We start from the raw sequence: 13050 nt of genomic DNA, 5'->3' as shown, positions 1-13050 counted from the left end.
ATGTGTCAAATGCTTGCTCAGCTATGTTGGAAACTAAAAGTCATAAAGAGTGATCTGAGAGCACTAAACAGAGAAAAATTTTCCCAAATACAAGAGAGAGTTAGTGAGGCTAACAATTTGCTTCAATGTGCGCAGGTGGAGGCCCTGTTGAACCTGACGACTGCTACTTTCCTAGCGGAGAAGGACCTGCAACAAAACTGGACTTTTTTGAGGCAGATTGAAGAGATGTACTTCCGTCAAAAATCAAGGATAAATTGGCTAAGAGAAGGACCCCTAAACACTACTTACTTTCATCGGATTTGTCAGGTTCGTGCAAGCTACAACTGCATACGTGCCTTCATGACACTCACTGGTGCTCTGATAACTGATCCTCTTGAAATGAGCTTACTGGCGATCAACCATTTTCAATCTGTCCTTGGACCGATAAACTACCACCCCCCTCCAATCTTCTCTCATCCTGACTTGTTCCACGAGATTTTAGGCTACACTTTCCCTGAAGAACAGACGCAAAGTATGGTATCGATCCTCTTAGATGAAGAAATCTCGAAAATGTTTTTCAGATTAAACCCCAACAAGGCGCCAGGGCCAGACGGACTAACCTCAGCTTTCTTCAAGTCATCTTGGGAAACCATTGGTGCTGAAGTGATCACATCAACTAAAAACTTTTTTGCCTCATGCTTTCTGCCTGCAACATCAAATGCAACAATCCTTACATTGGTCCCTAAATTCCCAAGAGCATCAAAGTCAAACCGCTTTCATTAAAGATCGACTGTTGGTAGAGAACACTGTCCTAGCAGGAGAACTGATAAATGGTTACCACAAGAACAAAGGGGTGAAGAAAATTACCATAAAGGTGGATATTTCCAAAGCCTTTGATACCCTCTCGTGGGAATTCTTATTCTCATGTCTCCATGGTCTTCACCTACCCCCTCAGTTCATCTCGAGGATCAGAGCCTGTATCTGCACTACTAGCTTCATGTTAGGCTATAACGGAACGGTCAACGGGTTCTTTAAAGGAAAACGGGGGGTTAGACAGGGTGACCCCCTATCACCTTACCTGTTTGTGATTGCTATGAATGTCCTCTCACACATGCTGAACAGAGCTGCATCGCAAAACAGATTGAAGTTTCACTCCAATTGCGACAAAATGAAACTGACCCATCTCTCCTTTGCGGATGACCTCTTAATCTTCATTGATGGATCAATTGAATCGGTGCAACAGGTCCTGCAAGTTTTGAAAGAATTTGAAATGAGATCAGGCTTATCGGTTAGTATGCAGAAAACTAGCTTCTTTGCATCAGGTCTGACAACAGAGGAAGTACAAACGGTTCAAGCATCAACGGGAATGGCCCTTGGGAAATTACTTTTTAGATATTTGGGTGTTCCTCTTGATTCAAGGAAGATCACTCTTGCCAACTGCGAGCCCTTGATCCAGGAGGTAAAAGTAAAATTCAACTCTTCGTCTGTAAAGTCGCTATCTTTCGCAGGAAGATTCCTCATCAAAATTGTCATTGCTGGGATCACAAACTTTTGGTGCTCTGCGTTTATCTTGCCCAAGGCCTGTGTTGCTCAGATCAACTCACTCTGCAGTATCTTCCTATGGAAAGGAAATCTTGAAGGACATAATAATGCGAGGGTTGCTTGGGAAACAGTGGTGCTCACCAAGAGGCAATGCAGCCTAGGAGTAAAGGACTTAAAAACATGGAATAAAGCATGCTGCCTTCGGCTTGTCTGGATGCTATTCTTTCGTCAAGACTCTGTTTGGGTAATGTGGTTCAAAGAAGTCATCCTCAAAGGATCCATTCACAACTACTGGACCACTACTCCAAAGCAATCATATTCCTGGTTCACAAACAAATTACTGAAGCTCAAGGACGCTGCTTTTCCATTGATAAAGCTCTGACTTGGCAATGGCAACTCCGCTAGATTTTGGTTTGACAACTTGACGCCCTTTGGGAAGCTATATGACTACTTGGATGCCTCTCGCTCTCGAATGGGAATCCCCCTGAATGCCACTGTCTCCTCTCTCTCCACCGTCGTGGCGTCTGGCGACTACCCCCAGCAAGAACTGATCACCATCTTCAGCTCCACTGCTACATAACCACTGTTCAAATGCTGGAAATTGAAGATTCTTATGAGTGGGAAATAAATGGCAGGATCTCAACTAACTTCAGAACGGGAGAGCTTTACACTTACCTTTCAGATGAAAGGCAGGATGTCCAATGGCATAAAGCAGTTTGGACTTCTAGAGGGATTCCACGGCACAACTTTCATACGTGGCTGATAGTTCTAGATAGGCTCCCTACTCGTGATAGACTGGCTAGATGGGGATTACAAGTTGATCAGCAGTGCCTCCTCTGTAACTCCTATCCTGAAACCCGCGATCATCTCTTTGGAGCCTGTTCCTACTCACATCAACTTTGGCGGCTCACGGCGAGCAGACTACCACTTTCGCCTCTAACTACCTGGTTGCAAACTTTAGACCAGATGATTTCCCTTCCCCCACCAGCCTCTTCACGTCTTCTCACACTCCTAGCTTGGCAATCAACTCTGTACTGGATTTGGAATGAGAGGAACAGCCGACTTCATGCAAACAACTACCGATCAATCGACACGATCTTCTCCCAGATTGACAGGCAGGTTAGAAACAAGATCCAGAGCTTCAGAGAATCCAATCCTGTCCGATCGTCGCAAATGATGCAACAATGGTTTGCGTGAAAAGAGTGATTGTTTCAAGGAACTTCACCGCTCAACCACCGTATTAACTCGATCTTTTACACTTTTCCGATCAAACTAACTTCCTTTTTGGGCTTATACTATATTGTTAATTGGGTTCTAATATGTGATTCAATTGGGCTGGACTCTTAACTATAGCTGCAAAGCTTGTAAAACATTTTCGGTCTTATGCTTTAATTTAAGAATGCTTTTTACAAAAAAAAAATAATAATAATGCCAGAGACAAAAAAAAAAAAGGATGCACATGTTTTAGTGGATCAATAAGAGGATTTTAATTGGAACTACTATTTGCGACAAAAACACATGTCTAATCGTGTCCTTTATAGTTCAGGCATTGTTAGGTCCTTCAGTATCCTACTCATCACTTTCTCTCCCTCTATCTCCCGTAGCAATTAAGGAGAAAATACTTAGCACATTAAACACACAGACACACACACACATTTAGTCGTCCCCACCTTTGTAGCAGCCCTTCTTAGTTGTTAGTAGTTCTTTGTCCCACGGTTTAGCTCAAATGATTAGAAACTACTATATAGTAAAAGAACGCTCTAGTTTATCAAAGGGAAATGGGAAATGGGAAATGGACCCTACCATTTGCACCTTGAGCCGATCATGCTCTTCTCTCCTCTCTAATTTATAAGTTTCTTCTTTTGCAAACCCCATGAGCGGGCTCCTTCACTTAGCCATAACGATCCAAACTCAGATAATTAAACTAGAATTCCTTGCAATCAAAGCATGAATTTACTCTAAAAAGGAAATGAGTCCTTATTTCTCTTAACCTACTTTTGCTTGTCTCTCTTTGGCTATATGCCTATATCCGCATTTTTTTTTTCATTAAGTCACTTTAACTCACTTGTCTCGTGTGATAATAGTAGAAATATTGTGGGAAAATGACAAAGAGATTGTTGTGTCTTAAGAAAGAGGACACGCTTTAGTGAAGAGCTTTGACTCGTTAAACTGTAGGGTCAATTTGACAATTATACAAAACCAAATTAAGTAACTGACATCATAACAAAACAAAACTTTAAACATAAAACACCAAATTCTAACCTTCACTTAATAAATAAGACTCTCGCAAAATAATTATATATATATATATATATATATATTGCAGTTGAAAATCATATGGCTTATAACAGTTAAGTATGTAGAATTCTTTACGTTCATCCAGGAAAGCAAAAAAAAAAAAGCACTTATTCTTTTTGCACTGTTGTTATTAATTTACATACAACTTTTGTCATCAGGTGTAAGTAATTTTAAAAGTAGACACTCAAATGGAAGTTTTTTTGTTTGGTTCGTGCAAGGAATGTAAAGTAAATGTTGGCCTCCTGGTTCTATGAAACTTTCTCATCTTTGAGTCCCCTTTTTATTACTTTCCCATCGTTTCTTTTGCCCATTGTTTTTCCTATTTATATAAGTTGTCACGACTTGTAAAAAAGAAAGTTGGGTTCTAATTATAGAATATGCATGGCCAATCCACCACAAAAGACAGAAACATTAATTGATTTAATAGTAGCGAATAAGCTTTTGCACTACATTTCTACAGCCAAGCAGACACAAAATAACAATGTGGAACAAACACTTCTCATATAAAGCCAAAGAACCTTGGAAAGCTCTTATGTCCTGCCAACTATAAAAACAAACCCCCACCTAAAGGATCCACAGTGTTTTGTTTTGTAAGTATTATCTTAGGTATATTCATCACTCCAGTTCCCCATCTACCATGAGTTATACAACTTATACTTATATTCAAGAGAACCGTTTAGCTTTATAAGCCGTTTCAAATGAATGTACAAAAACTGAAGATATATGAGTATTATTTTTCGTACAAATATTATTAATCAAAATAAACTAAAAATGGTTGTTCTAGAAAAATTTTCATCTTATTACTCCAATAGTTTTATATCAAGAGATTTAAGATTGAGACGTTTTTCTTTTTTTGACTAGCCGTTTATGAATATTTATGGTGTAGTTAGGATTGTATTGTATTGTACTAAAGAAGACAAGTATGAATAAAGAGGTAAGTTTGTGTTTAAAAAAGTTAGGATATCTTCACTGGTGAATTATATTAATATTTAATATATTTTTTTTTTTGAGAAAAGTTAAGAGAATTATGTCAGAATTTTTCAGTTGAGAAATTTCCACATGACAAATTAATATTAATATAATTAATGAGAAATTTACCAACGTAGATGATTATTTCACTATATGTTATGGTAGGGGTGTTCAATCCGGATATCGGTTCGGTTTAGATTCGGTTTTTTCCGGTTTTTGGTATTTCAGTTAGTAAAATATAACTACCACTCTGAATCCATATTTACTTCGGTTCAGTTCGGTTTATATACCGTCAGTTTTCGGTTTATTTGGTTTTATACCAAAAAACATAATTATTTAGTTTGAGATCATATTATATGAATTTTAGAATCATATTGTCAACACAATCATTTATTAAAAATATATTACATGTTCAAATAAATAAACAAAAAAGTAAAAATGCTTCTACCATCAAATAAAATAATCAAATCTATAACTAAAATCAAAGCTTGAAATTTTGAAAATATGAAACAAAACGGAAACATGAAAGAAAAGTTTTTCTACTTTTCCATATTAGTGTTCATTAAAGTCATGTTTTTTCAATTGAACACGAAACTCTGTTTGTTTACAGATAAGAAAAAAGTTATTAAAATTTTCCATTAATTATTGTCCATCAAATTTATAATTTTCATATTAATTTAGTGAAGACTAAAATAAAGCAAAAAGACCAAAATAAGACTTAGAAAATAAGATGTCTGAATTGTGATGTATTGTTATTTAATTATGAGAAATTCTTAGGTTCACCCCCTTAGTGAACTTATAGGTTCACCTACCCAATAATATCTTGCCAACTCATATTCAGTTTTTAGAAAACAAAAAGTTAAAAAATTAGAAATATATTTATTTACAGAAAAAAAAAAGGAAAAAGATAAACGTTAAAGTTAATAACGCCGTCGGAATCAATCCGCCTTCTTCTTCATCGGTACATAAAAGAAATACTTTCAAGTCTCAAATTCTTTGCTTTCTAATTCACCTTGGACCATCCAACAAAAACAAAAAACTTGACAGCCACAAGACAATCCTCTTCCTCGGGAGAAGATGAGTACACTGCTACGTTGGTGACCGTCTGAGTTTGGCAGTGAGGAAGAGCCACAAGAGGAGGCAGAAATATACGTTTGGCAGAGATATACGTCTTGGATCAAGTTTATCTTCCTTCTGTTGTGCCTCACGAAATCAAGAAGTGGAGGTAAAACTATGCTGTCTAACAAAAATAAGGCTTAACAGTTTAAATACTTGCAACTGCTAAACTAGATTCTTGCCCTTGAGAACTTATTTGTCTGTATCTAATCTGCTAACAGTGTTCCAAAAGAAGTTACGAGATCTTCCAGGGAGCTTGGTGTCTCAACAAGCAGTATGCCTCCATGTCTGTGTGTAAACCTCTTATATTTGCATTATATTCATTATTCTTTCAGGTCTTGACTTCTCGTTTGCTGGCTTCCAAAAAACTCTAGAGTTCATTGCCACCATGGTTTATACCTTATGTCTTAATGCTGCTCCGTAGTGATTGATCATAAATCTGGAACAAAAAATGTGAGTGCAAGTGGCTCACTGTTCTCCATCTCAGACTCAGGATTCAGTTTAGACTGTCATGTTTCTTCATCTCAAGGTCTAAACAAACGGTTTGCCATAAACTGAAGACTAAAAATATGTTGCATCGATCATTGGGGTAAACAATCTTCATTAAAAAAAAGAAAAGTAGAAATACTCTAAACATGGTTTTGTCCAAAACACCATATGCGAAAATACAAAAAAAAAAATCAATAAAAAACAGGCAACTCTATGAGTCATCGCTACAATTCTTGTCGATGTCCTTCGATGAACCATCACCATAATTCTTGTCGATATCCTTCGATGAACCATCGCCATAACTTTTGTCAAAGTCCTACAAAATAAAACAAAATTTGTTTTTCTAAATGACATATAAAAGTAATTATTAATAACAGATAAAATAAAATATCTACCTCGAGTAATTGCGAGAAAAATGACCCGCTATGTAATGTCGAATTTGTGGCAGCAACAGATAATTGGATACTAGGAGTGAGAATTGGTTCCTAAATGATTTATCAAATTTTAAAATATTAACATATAACTAAATTATAAATATTTTACATAATAAAATTTTTACCTGGGATACTTGAGAGAAAAATGACTCATTATGTAAAAAAGGACCGGTGGTAGCAAAAGATGGCTGGGTATCAAGAGTACAAGTTGATTCCTGGAGCATTTATAAATTTATTATACATATAATGATTAGTCACATTTCGATGTCAAATTGACATAGACCAAAAACGAATAATATATATCAATACCTGAAATGATAACTTTTTCTTTGCTCTAGCCTTACTTGATGATTTTGATGTACCACAATTTTTCTTTTCAAGAACACCTTTAAACCGACCATGGGATCCGACTTTTTGGTTCTTCGGTCGCCCACATGGATTTTTTCTTTTTATTCCACGTACATTCGGAATGTCCTCATCTCCTTCTTCTTCTTCTTCCACAAGTTTATCCTCTGAACTATGGAGGATCCATTTATTAGCTCTCACAAGTTCTTTTTTCTTTTCCTCCAGTTTTTTAAGCAACTCAACCGCATCTTCATCAGCACACAATGTCAGTTCTATATGTTCAGCGGCAACAGATGCAATCTCACGGAAAGTACGACAAATATGACTATATCGCTTTCCAATTGATTGCTTCACTGCTTCATTGGGTATCTCTGAATGGTAATGAGATAGGGTCCGTGCTTTTGCCTCTTTGCTCCATCGATTCAGAATGTAAGTAGGTGGAATTCTTCTAACATTCTTTTTGTCCAACACTTTCAATGCATGACGACATAAGATCCCAACAAATGAAAACTTCATACAACTACAATGTACTGTTTGGTTTGCAGCATCATACTTAACCAAATGCTCTCGTGCAGCACCACGATAAGATACATTGTATTCATACACCATCTCAGACTTACTGGTCTTTTTTGCAACATAATCACCGATGACTGTGTATTCCTTTTGGAACAAAGTAAACACTTCTGGTGTATACACTTCTTCTGGTCAAATGTTTTACAAATTAAGGTTTTTATTACTATAAAATTATGGTAATAGTTATTAACACAAATTTAACTTATGTAACAAATATATTTTCATGTATTGTTATAAAATAGATACATATTTAGATGTTTCTACTTTTAATTGGTTTTGTTCGGTTTATTCGGTTTAATCGGTTATATACCAAACCATATCCAAATCCTACGGTTTTTATAAAATTATATTCATTCGGTTTATATGGTATATACCAAAACCAAATCATATTGTTTATTTCGATTCGGTTCGGCACGGTTCGGTTTTACCATATTAAACAGCCTTAGTTATGGAGTCTCTATTAAACCATCGTTGTATTTTCAAGTGTTGTAAAATTAAATTCTCTCAATAAAATAAATAATGTTCGAGTCGAAAAAAAATTTAAGACGATAATATATATATTTTTGTAAAGCTTTATTTTAAAATATCACATTATCGCCGAAGTCTTTACTTCCAAACTTATTATTATAAAACAAAAATTGAAGCAGTGAGCAACACTATACGACTTAAATGCTTGCTTATTATATAAAGACTCCAAGGACCCTTGGATCCCGTATCGCCTAACAAGACTCACTTACTCATCAACGAAAGATTTATCAAAAATGGTGAGCTGCATAACAAAATCTCCACAGGAAGAACACACACCAAAACTAGACCTTGGTAATATTCAGACCACCACTAATCTTCAACCCTTCAATGCTTAACCTCCAAGCCACTATCCCAAACCAATTCATTTGGCCTGACGATGAGAAACCTTGCACCGAAGCTCCCGAGCTTGACGTTCCCCTCATCGATCTCCAAAACTTTCTCTCTGCTTCCTCTTCTCCCTCCGCCACTTTAGAAGCTTCTAGGCTCATCTCCGAGGCATGTAGCAAGCACGGCTTCTTCCTCGTGGTCAATCACGGCATCAGCGAAGAGCTTATATCAGATGCTCATGAGTGCATGGCCCGCTTCTACGATATGCCTCCCTCCGAGAAACAGAAGGTTCAGAGAAAACCCGGCGAGAGTTGTGGCTACGCAAGCAGTTTCACCGGCCGCTTCTCCACCAAGCTTCCATGGAAGGAAACCCTTTCTTTCCGGTTCTGCGACGACAAGAACAGCCCAAACACTGTTCAAGATTACTTCTGCGATGCGTTGGGACATGAGTTTTTGCCACTAGGGTAAAAGTTAAAACAGAGCAATAAACTATGAGATAGAGAAAATAAAAATCATCAAACCTTTAACATGTTTTTTGTCCTTTCCTCCTCTGCTTTTTCGTCCTTTAAAAGAAAGTTTTAAAAAGAAAAAGAGGCAAGAACCGGTTTATTCTGTACCGAACCGGTAATAACCACTGTACCGTGACATTAGAAGACTTACGTTTTTTTTTTTTTTTTTTTTGAACACTAGAAGACTTACGTTATTATTTGGTTTGTGGTTGGTTACAGGAAGGTGTATCAAGAGTACTGTGAGGAAATGAGTTCCTTGTCACTGAAGATCATGGAGCTTCTGGGGCTAAGTTTAGGCGTATCCCGAGACTACTTTAGAGAGTTTTTCGAAGAAAATGATTCGATTATGAGACTGAACTACTACCCTCCATGTCAAAAACCAAATCTTACATTAGGAACAGGACCTCATTGTGATCCAACTTCTCTCACCATTCTTCACCAAGACCATGTTAATGGTCTTCAAGTCTTTGTCGATAATCAATGGCGCTCCATTAGTCCCAACCCCAAGGCCTTTGTTGTCAATATCGGTGATACTTTCATGGTAATCATCTAAAGAAAAATCCCACTTCTTGGTTAGATACACTACCATTGGCTAGGTTTCGGTATATACTAAAACTTGTTTTGTAGGCTCTATCAAACAATATATATAAGAGCTGCTTGCACCGGGCGGTGGTGAACAGCCAGAGCGAGAGGAAATCACTTGCGTTCTTCTTGTGTCCGAAAAAAGACAGAGTAGTGAAGCCACCAAGAGAGCTTTTGGACAGCAACACACCTAGGAGATACCCTGACTTCACTTGGTCTATGTTGCTTGAGTTCACCCAGAAACACTATAGAGCAGACATGAACACTCTCCAGGCCTTCTCAGATTGGCTCACCAAGAAGCCCATCAAATAAATAAAATAACATATCTGTCTTTGACTCTTTGCTTTGTTAGTTACTATGTTCTCTATATTTTATGTATATGTTAAGAGATCAATAACACAGTTTAGCACTTCATTTATTTTATTGATTACATACGACTACTAGACAAATCAAGAAGATATAAGATCGACCTATCAAGATTATAACGAAGATATATATAGGGAGATAGGAGCATTTTCGGTCTAATAGCAGTTTAGGGAAGCATGAAGGAGAACTGATACAGAAACAGTGAACACATCAATGCCTATGTGCACCATGCATCATCTGGGAGCTTCATCAGAAGAAATTAAAACATATGGGCCACCTTTACCTAAGAATGATTTCTTTCTCACAGCCATACACTACAAGAAAACATCGGGATACTGAGGGAAAAAATCGTCGGTATGTCGTCGGAATAACGCTATTCCGAGGACATACCGACGAAAAAAGTCCTCGGAAATATCTCCTCGGAAATTCATACTTCCTCGGAATTCCGTCGGAAATTTCCGACGGAATTCCGAGGAAACAAAATTCCGAGGAAATTCCGAGGACACAAAGTTCGTCGGAAGGTTCCTCGGAATATACTGAGGGAATTCTGATGGTCCAATCATCGGAAGTTTCGACGAAATATTCCTCGGAAGTTTCGACGAAATATTCCTCGGAATGTTTATAGGAAAATTCCGAGGAACGCCGATCCGTCGGAAAATTCCGAGGGACTACACCCCCTCGGAAAATTCCGACGAACGTTAAGTTCCTCGGAATTTTCCGAGGGAAGAAAGTTCCTCGGAATTTTCCGAGGAACTCCATTCCCTCGGAATTTCGAAAAAATTTATTTTTTAAAAAAAATTATTTTTTAAAAAAAAATTAAAATTTTTTAAATTTAAATTCAAAAATTTAAAATTAAAATTGAATAAAACATAAAATAAAACATAGTAGATAATATTCAAAGTTAAATAAAACATTCCGAGTTTTTGGTAAAAAAAAAAAAAACTACGGGTCTTGAATGTTCGGGAACACCTCGTTCGGGTACATCCTCTTCATCATCTCCATCATCTGCTCGTTCAGCCTCTTCTGGGTCTCATAGCCCGCCTGTTGAGCTGCCATCTGGGTCTCCAACGCAGATATCCGATCATCCTTGTTCTTCAGCTGAGCCGTAAGAACTTCTGGATCAACATATGGCGGTGGTGCAGAAGAAGGAGCAGCCGACCGGGAGCGACGACCCAAACCGACCAAACGTCCCTTCTTCTTTGGAACCGACTGAAATATAAATAACCAAATTTAGATAATATAAATTGATGATAAAATAAAAATCAAGAAATAAATAAATTGAACTTTAAAAAAAAAAACTTACCGATTCAACGATTTCGTTGATTCGAACCCGGGACAAGTTGGTCGAAGCCGTCGAATCGTCATCATCGGTTTGAAGCTGAGACACTTCGTCGTACACCTGAGTTTGGACCAGGTCGACCACGTCCCTCACAAGACCATCATCAATCTGACCGGTCTTCTTGTTGGTATACGCCCTTTTCATTAGGGCGAGATCATCAACCGGGTCGCCCTCATTTTCTTCCGCCTTGAAAAAAAAATAAATTAAACAGACATTAGAAATTTGAAAAAATACATAAAATATAAAATTCTGAAACTTAAATAATTGAAGAAAAAGCGGTTGAACTTACCATGCGATCCGCGAGAGTGGCAATAGATTGGGCACCCAAGTTATGCTTGTAGATGCCCTTCCCTTTACAGTCGCTCCTGCGGTTGTTGGAGTTGGTGGAAGAAGTTTCTTTCGTCTCTTCCTTATCCCAATGCTCACACAACTCCTTCCAGACCGTGTCGTTCATCGACTTTGGGACCTTTTAATTTTTTTTAAAAAAAGTTTAATAATTTAAAAAATAGTTTAATAAATTAAAAATTGTTAATAAATTAAAAACTACCTTGTTTACTTCCCACTTCTTCTTCCACTCGTACATTTGCTTCCCATAGTTGTCCATAACTTTATGGACAAAATGGTTATAGATAGAGAGCGTATCATCGGAATTCTAGTTGAATTCTTGCTGAAATAGTTTAAAAATAGTTTTTAAGCACAAAAATATAAATAGTTTAATAATTACAAAAAAAGTTTTAATAAATAAAAAATAGTTTAATAAATATAGAAAAAAGTTTAATAATTACAAAAAAAAAGTTTTAATAAATAAAAAATAGTTTAATAATTAAAAAAATAGTTTTAAAAATATTTAAAATGTTTAATAAATATAGAAAATAGTTTAATAATCACAAAAAAATAGTTTTAATAAATAAAAAATATAAGTAAAAAATTTGAATACTTACCGCAAACTGACGAAACCACAGATGCTGCTTCTCGAGAGGGAAGTGAGTAAAAGTCGGATGTCCCTTGTCGAGGGCAGAGTACATCATACGGTTGATCCATGCGCTGATCCCGTTCCCGGATCGGTTGAACCTAATAAAAAGAACAAATTATTAATAATCAATTAAATTTTAAGGAAAAAAAATAAAAGTTTAATTACCATGTTTGACCATGTCCATGTGGATACTCAGTGAGATAGGGAAGATGGTCACGACCGGGCTGTCGAACCAACTCCGCAACACTCATCACTCCCGGAGGACCCGTAGGAGCAGGAGCGGGTGTAGCAGCGGGAGCGGGAGCAGTAGGAGCGGGTAATGGAGAGGGAGATGTATGGTAAGAGCTGTGGGGCGAAACGGAATCCTGAACATGGCTGGACGAACCCCGAGACTGGCTCCCCATACCACCCCGGCTACGACGCTGGCGAGGCCGGATCTGATCATCATTAGACCTATAAATTAAAAAAAAATAGTTTTAATTAAAAATAGTTTTTAATCACAAAAATATAAATAGTTTAATAATTAACAAAAAAAAGTTTTAATAAATAAAAAATAGTTTAAAAATTAAAAAAATAGTTTTAATAAACCCCAAAAACAGTTTAATAATTACAAAAAAAAGTTTTAAAAATATTAAAAATGTTTAATAATTACAAAAAATAGTTTTAATAATATTAAAAATG

General features: G+C 36.8%; 1 protein-coding gene and 1 pseudogene across 1 annotated transcript; both read left to right on the top strand.

Annotated features, from left to right (window-relative positions):
* On the top strand, positions 1-2718 carry LOC106436554. The gene is made up of 3 exons (XM_013877511.1): positions 1-634; positions 735-1845; positions 2157-2718. Exons 1-3 carry the CDS (start codon positions 1-3, stop codon positions 2716-2718), a joined length of 2307 nt encoding a protein of 768 aa, XP_013732965.1.
* Positions 2719-6438: 3720 nt separating this feature from the next.
* Positions 6439-10350, top strand: LOC106436555 (annotated as a pseudogene).
* Positions 10351-13050: the final 2700 nt, after the last annotated feature.

This window comes from Brassica napus, chromosome A3, assembly GCF_020379485.1.
Source record: "Brassica napus cultivar Da-Ae chromosome A3, Da-Ae, whole genome shotgun sequence".
NCBI classification, from domain to species: Eukaryota; Viridiplantae; Streptophyta; class Magnoliopsida; order Brassicales; family Brassicaceae; genus Brassica; species Brassica napus.
The sequence above is the reverse complement of the archived record's forward strand: the minus strand, read 5'-3'. Positions and strand labels throughout refer to the sequence as shown.

Excerpts from the sequence above, each read along its gene's own strand:
- LOC106436554 (XM_013877511.1), top strand. The coding sequence starts at position 1 with ATGTGTCAAATGCTTGCTCAGCTATGTTGGAAACTAAAAGTCATAAAG. Across the intron at positions 635-734 it reads GTCATCTTGGGAAACCATTG|AGCATCAAAGTCAAACCGCT; the intron begins GTGCTGAAGTGA and ends TAAATTCCCAAG. Across the intron at positions 1,846-2,156 it reads CCAAAGCAATCATATTCCTG|GATCTCAACTAACTTCAGAA; the intron begins GTTCACAAACAA and ends AATAAATGGCAG.